Source organism: Lepisosteus oculatus, chromosome 3 (genome assembly GCF_040954835.1).
Source record: "Lepisosteus oculatus isolate fLepOcu1 chromosome 3, fLepOcu1.hap2, whole genome shotgun sequence".
Lineage (NCBI taxonomy): Eukaryota > Metazoa > Chordata > Actinopteri > Semionotiformes > Lepisosteidae > Lepisosteus > Lepisosteus oculatus.
Window position 1 is genome coordinate 66,327,741 of NC_090698.1, and position 21,983 is coordinate 66,349,723.

Genomic DNA, 21,983 nt, shown 5'->3' on the forward strand with positions numbered 1-21,983 from the left:
GTGTACAGCAGATGTGCCTCTCACATAATATTTACCTCACAAATACCATCCACAGCTTACTCCTTGTCTATTCCAACATCCTAAGATGATAGTGGTACCTGTACAAGTACTATAATCATACCTTGTCTTTTTGTTAAAATAAAGTGTTACTGTAAATTCAATTCAAATTATTTTTATATAGCGCCTTTCACAACAAGGTTGTCCCAAGGCACTTGACAAAGCTGTGTGACAGTACGTGGCGTTACAATACAGAAAGAGAAAAAGAAAAGGCCAGAAGACAACGGAGGAGAGGAACCAAAAACTCCTCTGTAAGGAGAAAAAAAACCTCTAGGGGTCCAAGGTCAACTGGCCCAACCCCTCTGGGCATGCTAACATTATACAATTCTAAAAAAGTACTAAATGTGGAAATTGGTAACATACTTTGTCCAGCATTGTTTACACCATTTTATTACTATTTTTTTGGATGACTCTTGTGTCCAAAGAAATATAATTTTACCCCCATGTACTGTATACCGATGGGTATTTTACAGGAGCAATTCTCCTTAAGTATCTTTTTCAAAGGTGCAGAAGAAGCACCTCACCTGGGATTTAAACCCGCAAACCTACCACTTACAGATTCACAGCCCTGACCAACGTTCCACACTGCTTTCTAACTCAGTCTTGCACTCTTTATCCATTCAGTGGCTCAGCACGAGTTCCCATTTTGAACCACACCTTGTTCACATTCCAGTTTCCACATGAATTCAATACCTCCAGCTCTCACACGAGAGTCTAAAGCACTGTTCATTCAGGATGCCAAGAAAGAAAAACAAATCTGAGCAGTACTGCAATAAAATATGTAGAACCTGCAGCTTTGATCAATACCTTTCACACCTGATGCAAGATAACAGCTGATGCTGAACAGCAATGATCCGACACTGGGGTAATGTGAAATGAAAGGAATTGAAAGGAATTATTACATATCTTTTGCGCAATAATTAGGGATCTTAGCAACAAGTCTACAGCTGCAGCGGTTGTCATAAAAACAAAAAATTACAAGAAATAATTTAGTTTATTTCAAAGGAAATGGACAGGTTTCACATATGTAACCTAAGTTTTATTACTTACAAATGTGAAAGCTTAAAATATGTTAATATTACTGGAATTCATGTTTAATCCCAGACTGACAGGCTGCTAAAGCACGTTATTTTCCACTGTTTAGAATGTATTCTCTTTCATAAATCTGGCACATCACTTTTTTTTTTGCTTTTCCCCTGATGTGAATGGCAAACATTGCTGCAAATTTATCTTCTTCACCCAATAAATCACAATCATGTTGCACTTGGTATGAATAAGCCTTAAAGCACATCCTGGAGAAGTCTGCAATGGAACATGACACTACAATATACTTGCAGCCTGTATCAAATCTTCTCTTCCTCTCTAAGGTTTTCTGAAAAGGTCACTATTAGCTAGCTCATACAGTATCCTGAGAAATAGCTTTCCTGCGCATCTCCGGTCTTGTTCTGGGTTATACCCCCGAAAGTGCACTATGGGCGACTCGTCTGTGAGGTGCAGCAAAACTGCAATGGTGGCAGTGCTCTTCAGAAACTGACCGTGTCAAACCACACGTCCTCCTCACAGACAGACCTGGAGTCAGGAGTCAGTACCTGTGTCAGGGCAACACAGGTACTGTAAAGTGACCCAGAGAATTTACTGAAAAAAAATCTTTGTCATCATCTTTCGCATCTCAAGTCCAGTGTGAGGCTGAATCAGTGGTGCCAAGCCACTTTGGCCATGGTGGTTATTGACCAAAATGGGTCAATAACCATTTTGGTTATTAATAACAACTACAATGTAATAGTAGATTATTCTATCCCATATTCACTCCACGTACGGCTAGGAAAACTTTATTTCTGACTCATGACGTTGTACTGATGCTTTACAGCGCTGTTTGAAAAGAGCTCGGATCAAGCCCGCTTTCTCAGATCCGAGGTTTTTCATGGCTGGACAGTAATTCTTTTCTTTACCATACAGAACTGAGTGCCTCAGACACTGCATTATGCAATCTAACTTAAGCAAGGTAAAAAAAAAGTTTGAATCCACTCAGGGATTGATGGTAAAATGAAAAATGATTTAATTTCTGTGCATTGGATGCAAAAGGACATTTTATCACACAAGCACAAGCACAAGCACAAGCACACACACACACACACACACACACACACACACACACATAAAGTGAAGGCAGGGAAAAAAGATTGCAGCCCCAATATTTCCCAAGAACACCCCCAGACAATATAACTAAATGCGCAGAACCTCCCCATCAGCTTTACTTTGGCTCTGGGCTAACTCGATCTTAGGTTATTTATGTAGCCCTCAAGCGTCAGTGAGACTGAAACAACAAGGGAGGGGGGGGTGCCTAGATTGGGACAAACTCGGCAGCCAAAACAAAGAAATCCAACAAAAAGGCCAAATTATACGAGGTTAGAGAAACTTTTTGCGAGCGTTTGTTTTTTCCCCCAAAATTTAGAGGCACCGTACTCTCACTGGGTTAATGCCTCCCTTTTGACAAACGGGGTAAAAAAAAAAACAACTTTGTAATGTAATACACTATGATCTAGTTCCTCCTAAGCCACAAATCTTTAAGATATCCAGACAACATGATCAATAGAGACATTCAGTTAATTTGTAGAAGACTAAATGGTAAGCGTACAGTTGAAATTCCCATCAGGATGCCCCTTAATGACATGTACTTACAGGTATGCCTGGCCAGCGAGTAATTGGACCCTCCAGTAGAAAGCCCGAAGCCATCAGGAGCCTGGGTGGCAGTACGTGACCGGGACGGCAGTTTCGGAGGTTCTATCTCAGCACCGAACTCTGCTCCAATCACCCCCAGCAAGACGATAGCGGTCGCCTGCTTGCGCCTTTCCTCGTAGGACGAGGAGGTCTTCTTTATGTGCGGCGGGAGGCCGGACAGGCACCCTGGGATCAGAGAAGGAAAAAAGCAGGGCAGAATTAGAATTCGAATTTTCTCACCTGGAGAAGAGTCACATTCCAGCTTGAGCAGCTTAGCGTGCCGCTCGTCTCAGCACTGAAGTGCACCCGTCCGATTTCTAACCTCTTTATCCGATACAGGGCCATAGGGAAGCCCGAGCCTATCCCAGCAAGCAGTGGGCGCAAGGCAGGATTCGCCCTGGAGGGGATGCCAGTCTGCCGCAGGGCACACGCAGACACAGACGCGCGCACACTCACACCAGGGCCAGTTTTCCCAGGACCAATGAACCCACCAGCATGTCTTTGCACTGTGGGAGAACACCCATGCGAACACAGGGAGAACATGCAAACTCCACACATACAGTAGGTTAACCCAGGGCCCCCAGCGCTGCAATACTAACCACTGCCCCACTATGCCACCTCACTGAAGTTCATACTTTGGAAAATCTTCAGCACTCAAATAATAAAGGCCTACTGATAACTGTGCAATTACAGTATTTTTGGTCCACAAAAGAAAAACTTTTAACCTCTAAATAGGTACAGTATACTGAGTCCAAGATACAATTAGTTGCTCCCAATAGTTTTTTGGTTCAATGCTTCAGCAGTTAAAAACATAAAGTGACTTTCAGTATATTTTGTCCATTAACGCAAAAAAAACAACCCAGAAAATTGTCTATGCAACAGCTATGACTATCATCACATCTTTCACTTGGGTAAGTTTAAAAGTGTAATATTGAAATATTCAGAACGACCATTACTAGTTAAAGAGATATTGTGAATCCAGTACTGCTTTTTCTTTGACGTCATTTATTTTACACTCACATAAAAATAAATGGAAAAATTCATTTTCAATAGAAAGAGATTGTTTTACTTTAAACGTCAACAATTTTAAAATCATTTTTAAAATCTCTATATATGCAGTAGGATTCCAAACTACACTAAAAAGGTGAAGAAGAACTGTGCAGGGTTTTTATACAGTATCACAGAAAAGATATTAAACTAAAGAAATATTCTTTATCAAATTAAGTGAATAGCATAATAGCACATATCATGTACCATTTGTATTTTATTAGTTCTCTTTGCTATTAGAAGAAATATGGCAGAGTTCTATGAGAAGAACGTGAAGTTAGAAAAGTGAGTGCGCCAGACTAATAATAAGATGTCCAGGAGCCACAAACATGCACACAAATTCTTAAAAAAAAAACTATAACTCACAGCCTGAGAAATAAACATGAATGTTTAATTTCCAAGATATCTACATTGGCTTAGCAGGAAAACACTATTCGCACCTTGTGAGCTCCACCTCAGATGGCATCTGACATAAAGAAGCAATCTTTACAGCCGACACCAATACGTGCAGCCACTGGCAGCCCTGTAACAAATGGGGTTCTCTCACAATAAGCACTTCTGTTTCGGAAGTGGAGGGAACCGAATTCTATTGTGTGAGCAGGGCCTGTTCCCCGGGAGTCATTTCCTGATCCCCACACCTTCCCCACAGTGACGCGGGCGCACGCGAGCAGACACAGACACAGACACACACACACACACGGACGCACACCCTCGCTCCCCCACTCTCTGCGTGGCGCATGCATCTGGACAAAGGCACAGGCAGAGTGCTCCATTCTGAGCCTGCACACTGATTGTTCTGTCAGCTGACCTCTGCAATAGGGAATTGCTAACTGCTGCTGAGCTCCCCGGCTGACAGACAAGCCCCATCTATTTTCACTCCAGCAGCCTCTGGCCCAGGTGCTCCGAAAGGAGAGAGCTGGCATGACATTCTAGATCAAGATGAATTGGCACCAACTCCTGATTCCAGGATTGTTTTATAGCATTTAATTTAGTTTCTTCCCCTGCTTGGATGAGCACAGCTCTGGTTATGGATTTCTATTCTAATGTAGGGGAGCAGGCTCTGAAAGGAGCCAGTGAAGCAGATGCAGTATTTGGGAGAGCAGGGATATACTGATCAATAGGCAGAGCCCTGACCCCAGCCGCTCAGTCTCTGCAATGGCTCCTGTGCAGGAAAATGCCATGTGTGCAGTTCCAGTAGGAAACCAAACACCAGGGACAAAACTCCCCGTTTCTCAGGCTGACGTTAAGAGGACGTGGGGAGGAGGGGAGCGCCATTCCTTTTCCGGTAGCTGTTTTACTGACTTGCAAATCAAATGTAACAGAGGCTGACATTCAATAGCATCTTAATACATCGCTCTGTGCCTGCTCCCCTTGTGTGGACAGGACACATTTGTATCTGGGGCACAAAGTTTAAGACTTGCAGCACACTTTGCCCTGCAAATACACCCTTTATTTAAGTCCCCTAAAACAGGCAACCTTGTAACTTGTTACAACCTGTCTTTAGGCAAATGAAAAGCTGCAGCTGAACATTCGAGCTTTTAAACCAAGTTTGCACTCGAATGCATTGAACATAAGAACAGTTACAAAACAGAGGAATCTATTTGGACCACTTGGACCTTTTTAAAAAAAATAATAGAAGACTTTTATCAATCAAGAACCCTCCATTAGACAATCAAAGGTTAATTCATCAAGATTTCATCATTACTAGAGCATAACGCATGTCCAGTATATAGATGACTTTTGACTTCTTCCAATTCAGGGTTGAGGGGAAGCCAGAGCCTTACACTAATATTTAATGCACTTAAATTAAAAGTCGTAACTGCATGCATTGCACAACTAAAAAAAAAAACTTTGATTTGAGCTTTATTAATGCAAGTCAGTAATGCACAAAAGATTGAACAGAACCAAATGGGTTAATGTATACAGTACAGATGCAGTTATGCAAATAAAATAATTCAAAAGCATCTTCCCAAGGATTCATAATTATTCTACAAGCCAGAAAGCAATATTAAAAGGAAGAAAACTAACATAATACTGTAAATCATGTGAAATTAATAAAGCATCTTATTTATTCAAAACATAATGTATCAAGTTTACAGAATCGACTTAAAAGTGTCTTGTCGTGAATACTAAGATAATGTACGTGTCACCAAACTGCAGGCACATACAGTACAGAATTTCGTATTCTTCACAAGTACAGAAACCCCAGTGCTACCTTTTTTCCTGTTTGCAGAGAACATCCTGCGAATGGCTTACATCAGGATTTTTGCTTTCACAAAAAGCAATACAGAATTTGTGCGTATACAAAACTTGCACGTAGCTATCTCTAGGAAACCCACAGTTCATATCTAATTGTTACCTTAATCTGGGGACCCTGTTGTTTATTTCACTTCTGCACTGCACTGACGGAGAAAGAGTGATGATTAATAGGTGTCCCTCAATCGTATTGTCCAGCCATCTCCCTATAACACTGAGTTGCAGACTAAAATGATCTACGTCTGAACTCCCACTGGCGTCTTCTCAGAATGAATCAGTTGTGGCCATGATATGGTCCTCATTTACAGCCATCCCACCATGAGTCTGCCCGATCTTGTATGATCTTGGAAGCCATGCAGGGTCGGTCCCAGTTAGGCACTTCTTTACTCAAAGGGTTGTGGGAGTCTGGCACAATCTCTCCAGCCATGTGGTTGAATGTGGAATTGATTCTTAGATCAATGAACTACTAACTACTAAGAGAGCTTACTGGGTCAAATGGCCGCGTCTCGCTCTGAACCTTTCTTATGTGCTTACGTTGTAATGTCTTTCCTTCACAAGCCTACAGAAGTGCCACTACCAATTTGACAAGCCTTAAGGACTGCATTATAGATCAGGAGGCACTCAGGTCCACAAAGGATGGAAGCACAGAGTGAAAGGTTTTGCTGTTTTTTGAAAATCCTGGTCAAGAGGAAACAGCACCACCTGCTGGTCCACCAATTCCAATTAGAGCAGCACTCCAATTTGCCTTCAAGTTCTCCCATCCTGGTACAGACTAAAGCTTCTGAGTTCTGCCAAAAAGCAGGCTACACAACTGGCAATACTGCTGTCAATAAGGATCTATAACATTTTGTTAACCAAGTTGGAATTAACTCTATTTCCTGTTCTGACAATCGAGAAGTAACCCACCCAGCTGGAGCTAAGGGTAATTAAAATGAAGAAAAAAAGCAACAGCTGTTTTTTTTTCCCCCATTCCTTTCATTGCTGAAATACTGGACACAAACCTGTACCTGCGAGGTAAAGATTGGTTGCTGCACCCTGACCTCTGCACCACAGCGCTCCATTCTGGTAGGCTGTGGGAGATGCTCAGTACTGTAGCACAAAAGCTGCTTCCTGACCCCTGTACTGGGTCAATTCTTTTAGAGCTTGTTTTTTTTCATTGGCTGTTTCGTCAGGACCTTTGACCTGAGGCCTCCTTCCCAGCTGCCCATCCCTCTGTAAGGGAAGACAGCCAGATTTTTATTGTCTTGGTACTCTTTTTTGTAGCTGTTATTCACCCTCACCAGAGCTCGGAGAGAACCCACACGTCAAAGACTCACAGGAATAGGAAAGCGCAGGCAAGCAAGTCTGTAGCTTTTTAATAAAGACGGTGCAAGTGAAAATACAGTATCATCCTATAACTTGGTGATTCTGTACCACATGCAATTGCCTTGACGTGACAGGGATATTTTCCAGATGGTGCATTTGTGTGAACTCTGAACCTTGTTAAGAAACAAAATGTCATGAAACTATAACAAGGTCCGGGTATCGCTTTCTCAATTTAGCAAATACGTTATCTTTTACATTTTTTATATAACCAGGCATGAGACCACTTTAAGGGATGAAAGCCCTGCGAGGCTTTAATCACTGTGCATTCCTTTCGTCTGTTTAGCCATGTCATATCCAAGAAGGTTACAAGGTAACATCTTATTTCAGGAAAGGCCTTAAATATTAATGTTGGTTCAAGCTGTAATGCTTAACTCAAAGGAGAATTATCAAGGACTATAAAGTTGTTTTGTTTGGTTTTGCACCATTGTGATGGTTGTGTGGTTGCACTGTCAATAAAGATCTGAAATGTCAAATATGCAGTTCATTTTTTATGCATTTTAGCCTGCTTGACTTACGTCTTGGGAGTTCAATGTTCTGTACAGGATAATTCTTTCAGTTTTCAGTAATCAGGTCTCAGGGAGTTTGTCAGACACTGACAGCTGTGTTTTACCTGATAATTACCTGAAATGACTGGCATTTTCTGCACAAACTGTACAATGTATTAAATTCTTCTTAAACACGGATTTTAGTAACACAGAAGTTAGAAGGATAAGTACAGTATGTGCTTTTCAGTTAATGCTAACACTGCCCATGCTGACATATTTTCAAGTTTATCATATGGAAGCCCTACATGAAACACAGCCTCGGCTTTTCATTATTTCTCAATCACGACAATGCAAGCACGAGTTCATAGATCACTCTGACGTGCGCATCTGAATGAACTATTTAAGACAAGGAAGGGGGAAGCAAAGAAAAAAGCCAAGAAAGGTGGTGAAATGAATCCCTCCCTCTGCAGTTTCATCAATCTGCAGAGAATTTGGTATTTCCAGCGGCAGCATGGCTGTATTTAATCATGCTAAAGTGTGACACAGTTATCCATTTTCTTGACAAGACAGTTGATCACCCTATCAGAAGCAGAAAATTAATAACCCCAAATAACCAGTGTGAAAGCCCAGTTGGTGGAAAACACTACAGCACTAAAATACAATGTAGGCAACCTGTTCCTTTGTATCTTTGGGTAAATATTTTCTCCTGTTATAAAGTTACTAAAGATATATTGAAACACAACACAGACACACAACCGTTAACAAGTAAACAGTTAATTCTGATATTTTGACATTTTTCCCTAATTAGAGAAACAATTCGATAAGACAATAAGATAAACAGAGCTCAGTATTTTTGTGGGTCATATCTTTTTTACATATGGCCATATATTGACAGTCTCTCAGTATTTTTGAATTATTAATCAATACGTTGATTACTTTGATGTCGTATGTATTCTGACTTTGCCTGCATTTAAAATCAGTGGTACTAATTAAAGTATACAATTAAGCAGTCTTTTAAAACCATCACATCTTTTCAATTAAAACCATTACTTGAAAACGCTCACTGTATAAAGAAGCTTGTACAGCAGTCACTTGGCGAATACCACAAAGAAAGAATATTACTTGACAAACACATTCCTGCTGTGAAACACAACCATCAAAAGACTGTAATCAGACCAAATTAAGCACAGAAATCCATACAGACAGAAATAAAACATACTGTGTCATCAAGCGTCAAACAGATCTATACAACAGAAGACAAAGCTCAGTTAAGGAACACTTAAGAGTCAGATTGCCTGTTGCTACTACTGATGAGCTGGATTCATTAATCCATCCATAAAAGAGAAAAACTATTGATGGGAGTATTAAATTTAGAATGTCCACATGGCAAATTTGTTAAGTCAATAGAAATGAAAATAAGTAAAAGAAGCATAAAAGATATAGCATTGATGTGCAGGCAGTTATGAAAAGCATGATACTCTTCCATTTAATCAGATTTTCACTTTTCAGCAGATGTGTTTCACAGTACTAGACAGCATGGCGGCCTGATTCAGAATGCATGGAACTTTCCTTTTTGTGGCTGTCTTTATCATTTTATTTCCTTGATGCACAGAATAATTCAGCCATGTTTGATGTAAAGAAATAAATGCTAAGAATGGATGTGTCAATGTAAATTAATATAGAAAATGTCATGATCACAAATCTCTGCATTGCAGCATCCCCTCAGTGAGAGAATACATTTCTAGTATTAATACAAACACCCCAAACTGCTGAATTTCTGTAATCTGGGGCATTTTTTGGATACAACACTGAGCAAAATGGGGTCTGAAATCAATGCCCTAACAATACAATGAAATCCATGTTTGTATAACTCACTAAATATGTTTGTTCTTTTCTTTTGCAGTATTATAAGACCAACTCTTTTAACTGAACAGATGAACATATACTCTTTTTTTAAATCCACTGAATTGCATTTTCTTTATGAAGAAGATGCTGAAATGCTTGGCTCTTAAGTGCTCGTTTTTTAGCACTCAAAAAATATAAATACAAAATGTCAAAGTTTTTTTTTTCCCCAAAAAAGGCTGAGGTGTAAATGTTATCACAACATTTGCAATACAGTATCTAGACAATGTAGGAGAAGCAAAAAAGGGCAAACTATATATAATAAAAGCATAACAATTAAATCAAAGTGTTATAATTGTACAATACTTAAGTAAGAGTACATTTAGAAAAAATTGTCTATAAGGTGATCACTATGTTACAAAAGATATATTGGTGCTCTGCAATCAGTCCAGAGGAGAGCAACCAGATTTTGGGGGCTTAAAGGCATGCCCTACTGTATATCTAAATAACTGGACTATTTTAATACTGAACAGAGAGGTCTACAAAAGGACCTTATGCAAATATACAAACCGGCAGAAATCTTCATAATCAACAATGAGACAGCATTTTCCCAGCCATGTAATGAAAGCCAAAACTCTGGCTTCTTTCAAGAAATAACTATCAATTGGTATCCTGTCATTTACTTTTCTTATGTGCTCAAGTTTCTGTATAATAGGTCCAATACTCTATGCATGATAACAGTGTTGAAGTATTTTATAAAGGAAATGAATAACTGCAACCAATATCAACCAAGTGCTCACCAGTCTTTGCACACTTTTTATTTTCCACCTCAGCATCCATACTGATTCTTTGCCTTGATAATTTTACCACTTTTACTTGCTTTTCTTCCCTTTTTCCAGACATTATTGGATAAAAGTGATAATGGCTTGCACTTACATACAGTAAAAGCGCTAATAAACATGAAAATAATGTTAAAGAAAACAGCAGCTTGAGTCTTTCCACGCGCTTAAACAGGGAAATTTAAACAGGGAAATGATCATTAGGACATTACAGAATTTCTTGTGTTACAGTTTTTCCTCCTTTTTTTCTCTCATATATGGGAAGTATAATAATAGCAATCTAGGAGGTTGACGTTTACTTGGTCAAGGGGTGTTAACTCTGGTATTCTGATAATATCACTGAGCACAGACAAGCTGGCCATCCTTAAGTCCTCTCATGATTTAATCGACAGCACGTCACCCATGTGTGAGCTGAACGTCTCTGGTTAAACAAAAGGGTCCACTCCTATACACACAGTGCTTTGAGATCCCTTAGGATGAAAAGGACGATAATGATGCTTGAAATAATTAACCGCAGTACAGAAAATAGTGTTTAAGCTTTATGGATGTGCACCAAATAATAAATGATATTCATGACCAGGAACACCTAAACTCAAGGAGTCAATTATATTTTACAGAGAAATGTGATGGATTAGCTACTACAACACTTCATATTGGCTGCTTGTGTACAGTTTACCTAGAGTTCTTGTGGTCAAACTTTTGAAGATTTTCATCCATTGTGAACTGAAAATGACTATGTGACTGGTTTGTTTTCTTCTCATCCTAAGCTGTTATAAACAGTGGGCAATGCTAGGGGAAAGCTAAGAGTAAATTGCTGATGCTCATAACTTGCAAATGCGAGAGTAAATCCTAATATCTAAGGCTTTTTGTAAAGCAGGGCATATACATTATAAAGTACATATTTATATGTGACAAGGCCTTAAAAGCCTTAAACAATGTCAAAAGGAGCAAAATGGTATGGTCCCTATAGTGACACAGTGTTTGAAAGTACACCTAAATTCTCCTTGCCCATCTCCCCACTTGAGACTTGTCTCTTATGTAAGTGCTTAAGTGCTTCCTTCAAGAGGGTAGCTGATGACCTCGACCTTCCCCAGTCAAATTAGGATTCCTCCACGAGAAACACACTTGCAACAGCGAACCGATAAATCAAGACTTCCCCTCAATCTCTTATGAAGTTTCCCCTCATTTATAACCTTTCTTCTGATCAATCATGTCTTTTCCAGCTTCATAAGATCTTTATATTTTACTTGGCCCCTTGGATAGCACATCACCTGAAAGTGCAGAACAATAAAACAGTTGAAACAGGCAACAGAATTTAGAATAGTAAATGAAACAGAATTGCTAGCTAGCATAGAAAAGTAGGTTTTAAGAGGATTTGCAAGTGCTGATGGACGTATATCATGTTATGTTGTTGATGACTGACTTGCTATGGGCTGGGACATGATTCTACAGTCTTGGAGCAACAGCAACCTAAAGAGTGCAAATGGCGTGTTGTTGTATAGGGAAATACAGTACAGACATCAGGTTGAATGAAGGGAATAAAAAAGCAAATATGATTTTCAAATTGCACCTACTGTAAATGCAGTTTTTAAAACTTTGTACAGTGTCCCTCATCATTTCAACCATTTAGTGGAAAGACTTCAAACGACTGAGCGTCCATTGGTACACTGATCAGCGGGAAGATTACTATTGTGCATTACAAGAGGATGCGATGTAAAATTATGCTGTGCCGTATCTTAAATGAGAACCACTGTGACTCACTCCAAGGCAACACCAACCAAGGTAACGCCACTTAGCACCACACATTCTTCACAAGTTGACCAACAGTAATAAGGATCTGTAGCATGGTGTTGCCTTCTCGCCTAAAGACAATTAACCCTAAGTATGGTACAGTACAGTATGTGCACCAGGACAAACAAACTCACTCACATGACAAGCACAGAAATCTCCTGCTCCGATTTCCCTGAGTATTAGACTTCTGGAGCAGAAATCACACACAGTATACAGCTGGTATTGTAAGCTTTTGCTTCTTTCATCAATTTAAGACAAAAACATTTTTTCCAGACACAGGTACGCGCAAGGCCACGCTACAGTACGTGATTAGACTGAACACCTGTGAAGATCTGTGTATTCCTTTTTTTTAGAAAATAGCGCACAGGCCTTTGTTAATTTCAACTGCTATTTTGGCTTTTTTAAAATAAGCACATATTGCTTTCTTATTAATTACTTTCTTATTTCTTATTAATGTGGAATGCATGAGAGTTCATATGGTCATTAAAGTGGTCAGGCCAAAACACTGCAGTGACTAAGCTTAGGAAACATCTGTAACATAAAACTGCCTTTTTCTGTACGGAAACCGAAGAACATAATAAAGAGGTAATCAAGATTATAACTGAGCAGTAAGTATAAAAGTGGGCAGGATCCCAGAGCAGCTTTCTCTTCCCTTGCCTGCTGAATTTGCCTTTAGTGAGTTACAGCAGTGCAGCTCAGCTTTGCTGTAAGTATAAGACACAACAGTGTTTTGCAATGGATTCTGAGACACTATAAAATTTGTTCAAAATATACAAACTTTTGTAACAGAAAATATGATGTGCCCATATCTGAGGATGACTATTTAGAAATTTTAAGAAGATGTAGAAGTACATATCGGTACCCTAAGCCTAAGAAATCATAACCACTTCACTTTCTGTAATGATTGTGTTCAGTAAATTTAAAAGACATACTACTGTTAGATAAGAATAGCTTAACAAGCAATCCGTATGACCCTTAACAGATTAGTAAACACAATAACTGGAACCAGAGGGTGCTAATGTTCTGCCTGCAGCTGTGTAGTGCACATCCCTAATAAGTCATGAGGTTCGATAAACCAAGCATTTCCATCTCACAGAGGAAAGACATTCCTGAGATTTCTGAAATACAACAAGTACCTTTAAAAACAATTGCCAGGTAAACACCACTACTGACTGTTCCTTTCCCACTCAGTGGTACTCTAAGCCAACAGTGTGTTTAAAACCACACCAATAAAATCAATGCAGAGTTGCTCCAGTCAAGGTGAGACCAAATAAACCTGTCTGGGGGTATGAAAAATAAGCTGCACAGTACACTGTGAGTGCTAAGTGCCTTTCAGCCCCAAGATCTGTCATTAAATAATCATTAACCATCATTCACCAGTCCTAAGAAGCTTAACATCAGGGCTTGTGCAGCTTTTGATAAGCTATCTGGATAGACTTCCCAGTGCTCATTAAAAAGACCACCCCCCTTTTTTTTTACGGAAAGCCAATTACAAATAGTGCTTCCGTACTTTTGCCAAGATCAGCACCTGTCAATGCCCTCATTCTCCATCTCTGCCGTTAGCATCCCACTTATTAACTTTCCATACTATATGTGCCTTCCCCAGTTTGTGCTCACTCCAGTAACCCCTGCACTTTCTTCTTCCCACTAAGCCAATTATAAGGTGGGTGCCTTACAAGCCAACAGAATCAGCACTCTTACAGCATCCACTTAAGACATCTCAAGCTCATCTCCACGCGGAAAACCAATTGCGCGCTAAGCCAGTTACGAGCACCCGTTACATAATCCAATGTGAGCCATACCACCGGCCTCTACTACCATTAAGTCAATTCACGCAGACACTCGCCAAATTAAGGCATCTGAATGAAGAAGCACTTCTTTTTTTTGGGGGGTCAAGAGTGTGAATCAATGTTACACATCGGTGGTGAGAATGCCTACGATTAACATTGGTCCCCATTATTGAGAGATGAGCAAAGATATTATTTAAAGAGTGGTTTAAACAAAGCACACACAACTGACCCCAGAAAAATGAACTGTTTGACTTGGGATTACAGAAATCTCCCATTGAGATCACAGAAGACCATCAAGCCTTACAATCTGTTTGTGAAAATCCAAAAACAGTGATACCGAGTTTAGTTTTACATTGTGTTTTCTAGTAATACAGAGGTAAAGTTCAGATTATCAAAGGTGTGAAACTGCAATAGCTAAATTTTTATTTTTTTAGAAAATCTAAAACTAATTTAAGACTAATTAGGAACGAAGACTAATGCAACCCTGCAATAAAGTGTTATAATTCCCTTCTGGACTTTATTTAAATTAATTTCGTATACACAATTTACAATGTAATATGCTGCATCCTGATGATGAACTCAAGGACTACAAAGGCACAAGGCTCAAATTTCATACATTTAGTGCAGTGATAGTAAGAAAAAAGAGGATATGTATTTTTTTTTGTTTTCCACCTTCTTTCACAGAGTAAAGGCTGCTTAAAAGACATTGATTTTTGAACTGCATTGATCCCACAGGTTTAATACAGAGAGATCTATTTTAATGACATTGCATCCAAATCCTATTTGCTGTACGCTGGTTTGAAAACATAACGTAATAAACTAAAGAGGTTGAACCGTTCTTTGTTGTTTTTTCTTCTTTTGTTCTTAATGTTCAGGAGAGGGAATGAATCTGGGAAAGGCAAATGTCCTGTAAAATAAAATTATCAACGGAGAAAAATGCACTGCGTGTGCAGTAAAAAAAAATAGAAGCATCTCCAAACCGGAATAGTCCAATCTGTATATAAAAATGAAAAATGGAGAGAAGGACACGAGAAGTGTAACTGAAAGTCAAAATAAATGACGAGATGTGCTTTAATTACTGCCCCTTATAACTTAGCCCAAATGAATTAAAGTCCAAATCATACACGTCAAGCATCAAATACACATTGTTTTCTAATGACGCAATGTGATAGACAATTGATTTAAATAGCAGCGAGTGAGTGATTACAGTTAACACAGAAACATCAATTCTGCTTGGAGTGAAATAGACGTTTTGATCACTTGAGGTGTTTGAATAATAGCCTGATTTAACAGCACATTACATATAGTATGCGGACGAAAGGAGGAGTACGAGGAGAAAAGCAGACAACGAGAAAAAAAGGAAAAAGCAGAGGGAAAAAAAAAACAGGCAAGCTGCAGAGAGCTGGAGCTGTGAATGGGAGTGCTGGGGGTCTCTGCTGGTTTTTTTTTTGCTAAGAAGCTGCCATACAAAGGGAGCGAAAGAAAAAAAACAAGCTTTGTGTACTGCACAATAATCAATACTGCAGGGCATTCTTAAACAAGCTCCACATACTGGAGGAAAAAAAAATATGCACAGGGCTACATCGAGAACTAGAGTGAATTTAAAATGTTCTTGACAGGAATTAACATTCACACACACATTCGCTCTGGCACAGGTACTGGGCATGCTCATAATGGATTATTGGCCTGGTTTTAGCTGTGTTCAGCCAGACCAGTCCTCCCATGATGCCACGCTCTCGCAGGCAGTCTGGCCCTCAATTGAACATCGATAAGAAGGCAGGTAAAATTTGATAGCCTGGGATTGTGAGGAAATCAATACAGAGATTCTGCAATATCAGACTGTGTTCTCATGTGGAAACAAGAATCTTTTAAATATTAAAAAAAAAACAAGTGTGTGCAAGGATACCTTCACAAATACGTGAAACTGGAGTGTTATTCTCTTTAAGTATACAATGCATATAAACACAATTTCTGCACTATTTTATGTTTATATAAACACCCATGTACAAGACCCAAGCAAAGTGTCTGGTGTATTTTAGATTAAAACAAACAAAATGGTTGCATTCTGAAGGATATAAGGCATTTATTTTCTGATTTTCCAAGGGCTTAACTGTATTTCAATAATTTTAGGCACAGAGCATATAACCATTGCAGAATTCACTCCAGGGAGCTTCAATTAAGGAATCAACGAGTATTCCATTGGAATACAAAGCACGCTGTTCCATGCATTGCATTCTGCACGTCATTCATAATCTCAGTTTAAATTCTTCTAATTAAAAGGATTTCAAGGGCTAAGAATAGCAAGATGAATCACCTGGCCACCACAAGCATAACTATTTTTTTTTCTGACCAGTTTCATATTTTCCTTATCATGTAATAAAGTTAACTCACTGGCTTCCCAAAAGAAAATAAGAGAATCTTAATTAACTAGCCAACTCAATAAACCATGTAATAAATGTGGCCTGCAATGTTGAAAACATAATGAAAGACATAGTGTATAATTCAACAGTGTTGGTATAAAGTTTAATTTTTAAAATCATACTAAAGGCAAACATTGGATTTCTTACTAGTGATATTACTACCAACAGAAATGCGTTACACAAGTGTTTTTAAATCGATACCACAGACAAGGTGGGAAAGGGTGCTACTTTGCATTTTCAATGTGCTTATTTCCTAAAGTCTTTTGGGGGCAAACGACAGCATGTCTAACCCTCACTCTTCTGTTTTGTTATTACTATGCATAGCAAAAAGTTGATCAAATGAAAACAAAACTTAGTTTAGTCTCTCCATCTGTCAGAGACAGAAATGTCAAAATTATCCATACACAATTTTAAATTTATTCTAGGTACTATTCTCCCCCAATCCCTCGAAGTTTTTACTTGCTGTTGTATCTCAATTAACACCATCGATGCTCCACAAATGAGTTTTCTTAGCAGGGATGACTGCAGCAAAGAGGACTGTTCTGAGGATTTGAACAGTCTGCCATTACTTTTGCTTGCGTTTTGGAAGGATGTTTATGTGACGTTTTGCTTCACAAAAGGTCGTCAGCTCAGGTGCACTCCGGCTCTGTCTTTACACTGGTGACTTGGGACTCTGGTATCGATACAGGAGCTCAAACAATGTGATGCTTTGTTCTGTGTCTAAGTGTGTGTCTCATTCTTTTTTCTTTTTCCTGTTTTTTTTGCTCTTTGACTACAGCCCTGCGATGTACGCTGTGCTGTTATGCATGCAGCCTGTTTTGTTCTGTAATATCCTCTGTGTTTCACCCCCTTTTTGGGGGGTTGGGGTTTAATGAAATAAAAAAAAACATTATTTGAACTGTCAAAAAAAAAAGACTGGATATGTTTTCTAAAGAAACAAATACATATTCTCAGGCTCAAAAGAATGGCATGTCAAAGCATGCTGCATCCAGGCTGGAGAAGAATTACTTTTTGGAAACACCTGCAGGCAAACCTGCTTTTATTTAAAAAATTGAAATTCCAACCACAAAGGGCTTGGGTAGTCCAATGTAACCCAAATGAAATTGATTAGTTATGAAAAATCAGCACGTGCAAGGCACTATACCAAAAACAAGAGCAAGAAGAATGTACAAAAAAAATGGAACAAAGAAATTAAGTATACTGCTATTTGCTTTTACAGGTGGTTATTTTCACCTTAGAGTTTAATAAATGATCCATTTCCAATGGCTGTGGAAATGAATATGATTTTAATTGGACTTTTTCATATCCAAATTCCTCCCTCTGCAGTACAGAGCACTGTAATATAACTTGCAAAAGAGCTGTCTTCACTATACTCCCAAGGTCTACAAACTCTTAAAAGATTTCCCCTTCATAATCCATTTGCTTTGTTTAGAGCACGAATTCAGAAGAGCACAGATCACAGATTGTTTGTTAAGAGGGTTGAATGGTTAGCGAATTATGAACGCCTTCAATAATTCGACTGCCCGGATAGGGTTTCGCGTTCTGAATTCTGTGATGTCAAGCGCCCAGCGCTGTTTTACACGCCGCCTCGCAAGGCAGATCAAAAACAACCGGGCTGGTTAATATTTAAAAAATTTTCTCCCCTCCAAAAGCTCGCCTCCCAGAGAGCTTTCCCTGTGATCAATATTTCACCTGTCATCTCTTCCTTTGACTTCTTGCACCTGACCGAGACAGGAAGAGGAGGCTGGGAAGATGTGTGAAGAGAAGAGAAGGTGAACAGCCCTGCATGGTTACCAGTATTCTTACCTTTGATCTCTTCCCCCGTCAAAGAAACTTGGTCATTAAATGAAACACTGATTGTAATCCTACTGCTTATTTTCGTCTCTGCTTAGCAGTGTCTAACAGCAAAAAAATATTTCCAATCAAACAATTTGAAGCTCTGGGCATACAGTATATCCTTAATAAGGTGAAGTAATCGCTTGAGGATGGAAAAACACTTCTCAGTGGGGGGGGTCAGACAAGACATTAATACACAAAATAAATCCTTCAGGACTTTTAATCTGCTATGCAGCTATGTTTATTACTGCAACCACGAGAAGCCTTTTATGCTGTAGGGTTGTCTTTAAATCCTCCTGTTTAAACTCTGCAAATAAATCGAATTAAAAACAAAATTAACTAAACAAAGGAAACATTGTCTGATCAACTGAGTAAATTAGATCGCGTGACGTGAACTGGGGAAGAGCACAGCAACTCTGTTTGTAATCAATCGAACCGGTACACGTGGGTAGAAAGATGAATTAAGTCTTTCTGACAGGGTTTCTAATAGAAAACTGCTTTGTAAGCTAGTAAGCCAGAGTCATGAAACATGTGATATGTTACAAAGACAGTGGGAGCAGCAATTCTGGAATAACAAAACTGGCAACAAGGTTTTGTTTTTGCACTTCTGATGCACTTCATTCCTCCAGAGAATCAACAGATGTTTTGTGAGCAGTCAAGAGGAAAAAAGTACACATCTATAGTTTAATTATGGCATATTCAACATTACAGGAAGGACAGTGTTTGATGTGCTGCTTGTGTATCACATGGAAAGAGGCTGGTGTAATGGGATTGTATTTTGACTTGGTATTCTGGTGGTGTAAAAGCACGGCCGTATAGAACTTGATTTCCTCCATGTTCACTGTATTGTACAGCCTAGCTTGTATACAAGCATGCGCTCGTTGAGACCTTAACAAATCAATGAATAAAAGTGACAGGGCAGCAGCCACGGGTACAGAAAGGCTCGTGTCTCTACCCCTCTATTTTTTCCACCTTTCTTAACCTTTCAGAACATCAGTGCAGTCACTGTCTATCCATAAAAATAATATACTTCACACTTAAGTATTCGTAAAAGATTTCCCAGGTAAGAAACCAGCCTTCCTCGGCTCTAGCTGGTCAGCTAATCACAGAACACATGGGGTTGCCATCTTTATTATATGTTGTGAAAGAATGCTTGGATAGTGGATAAGATGTCAGCCTGGCCTTCTCTGTGGAGTCTGCACGTTCTCCGTGTGGTTTTGTGGGGGTTTGCTCAAATGCTCCAGCGTTCCTCAGTCCTCCTTCCACAGTCTAAGGACTAGGTTCACTGAAGTCTCTAAATTGTCCCCTGTGTGCTCTGCATTAGGCTGGAACCCCATTCTGGGTGTATCCTGTCTTGCGCCCACTTAGGATTAGGATTCAGCTAACCGTGACCCTGGACAAAACAGCTACTGTAAAAGCGTGGTTCTGGGAATAAGTTTCACATCCAGAGATACATACGTATCTTATCTGTAATGTAATATCAGTCCTAACCCTCAGGCCCAAACCTTACCATACCTCATTTTGGGTTACAAAATCTTAGACTGGTAGTGTATAGGGGCCTAGAGGACACGAATTTCATAGTGAGAAAAAAACTTAAGACAGTGTCATCATAAAGATAGATATTTGACAAACAAATGATGCTGTAACATCCCCTCAATGCAAATAATTTTTTAATTCGGCCAAAATGGCATATTTCAAATCAAAAAGTGGAAAAATATGTTTCGGACCTGATATTTCACCTTGAATTTCATTTCAGTGAAGGACTGGACACAAAACAAACATAGACCAAGAGTGAATGGGATGCCCTCAAACGAGTGTCTATGTGTAATGTACAGTATATAGAAACAGGGTGGGCAATATTTCAAGGTACCACCTTTGCAGAAAGTTTAAATCAGTCAATCACATAGCCTTTATTATACACTCAAAAATGAAAAAACTCTATGCTGTGAAAAAAGTATGTAGAATCAAATGAAAGCCTAACCATTAAGCATGGTCATGCAAGAAAAGTTTGAATGTGCTCTGTGAACTGTTTTATAAACACGCCCTTATCATTAGCATGTGATTAAGACACTTCCCAACAGGTAAGGGCAAAAAGTTTGCCCTGCAAGCAGCATATAAAAGATTCTGTTCTGATCTGAACAGCAATGCAAAAAAAAGGAAAAAGTTCTCGTTTTGTACATGAAGCCTTTTGAAAAGCAGAATCCCCAGCAGAAGAGGAACGTCAAATGAATTTTTTCCTGTCTGCTAAACTCACCACTTATGCCAGTGGCTAAGTCCTTCTCAAGCTCTTTCCCAGGAACTATGAGCTCAAAAGTGAGAGGTGAGGCAGTTATACAATACTGCTTTCAAAGCATATATTCCCAACTGTCACAGCTATAGATTTAGAAGCGAAAGTTTAAAGAATTTGTGGGCGGATTTCAGGTAATTAAATTAATACATTAATTAACTGTAAATGAAAATGAAGGATTTCTTTGCATTTTTCACATACAGTATCTGTTTCACAGTACTCGTATAACGCCTTCAGCTAAGTGTTCAACTGAGACCTACAACTCAATAAATCTTTTTGCATTACATAAACGTGTCTGTTTCCTTCAAGGTATCTAAACCACAAATTGACTTTACTAGTTCAGTCTGTAGACAGTCTCATGTGAAGCACTTTGCAGAAATCACAGGTTTACAAATGATTTTCATCATGATTTAGCATATAGAAAAACAAAATTATCTGTATCAACTTTTGCATCTGTGTCTGTATCAACTTTTATAAAATAATCTTCCCACATTTCATGTATTATAATAAGAATGTTTGAATCCAAGTGACCCATTTTTTTCTATTTACCCTTTTTTCTATTTACCCCTCAAGTTGTGGTTAACTACAGTACAACTAAGAAAGGGTAGAATCTGAATCAATTGCTTTATTAATATAAACAGAGAGGGCTTCAGTCTGAAAAATTATCAAAATCTCAAAAAAAATTCTGATAGTTTTCGCAATCTATCGTCACAACTCTTTAATCACTTAACTCAGTTGGAAATAAATTTCTATTTACAACAAACTACTCCAAGACTGCCCACTTACACAGCTGGGCACTTACAATGCAGTTACAACAGCAGAGTGCTACCCAGGACATGAATTTGAGAAATTAACATCTTATGAGAGCCCTTTCAACAGCTTTATGGAAATCTATATACTGTAGATCAAATAAATAAGATGAACATGTTGTGTATCTACAAATAACCTATGTGATTAAGGGTATTCTTTAATGGAAATTGTAAGAAAGGTCAACAGAGTTTAGGACACAATGAACAGATACAACTGAAAATTATAGTCATGTGCACAAAAGCGTGCAAAGGCAGAATGTGGAAAATAATTACCAGAGAAGACAGCCTGATTATGCATGAGACCAAACCTGATCATTTTTCTGACTAGCACTCAACCTACTGCTGATCTCAATGTCAAATCTCACTCTGTGAAAGGAAACCTCTATGGGAACACTTCATTTAGACATTTTTTACAATTACCCCAGATTAAACAGCTTTTAC

At 38.9% G+C, this 21,983-nt stretch overlaps 1 protein-coding gene across 4 annotated transcripts in view; it reads right to left on the minus strand.

Annotated features, from left to right (window-relative positions):
- The window catches only part of LOC102691386 (WD repeat-containing protein 7), a 213,404-nt gene that overhangs the window by 71,023 nt on the left and 120,398 nt on the right, over positions 1–21,983 (minus strand). For all 4 annotated transcript variants that reach the window (XM_069187378.1, XM_069187377.1, XM_069187376.1 and 1 more), the window contains one exon: positions 2,737–2,961. In XM_069187378.1, coding sequence (XP_069043479.1) covers positions 2,737–2,961 — 225 coding nt within the window. The remainder of the gene's footprint in view (positions 1–2,736; positions 2,962–21,983) is intronic.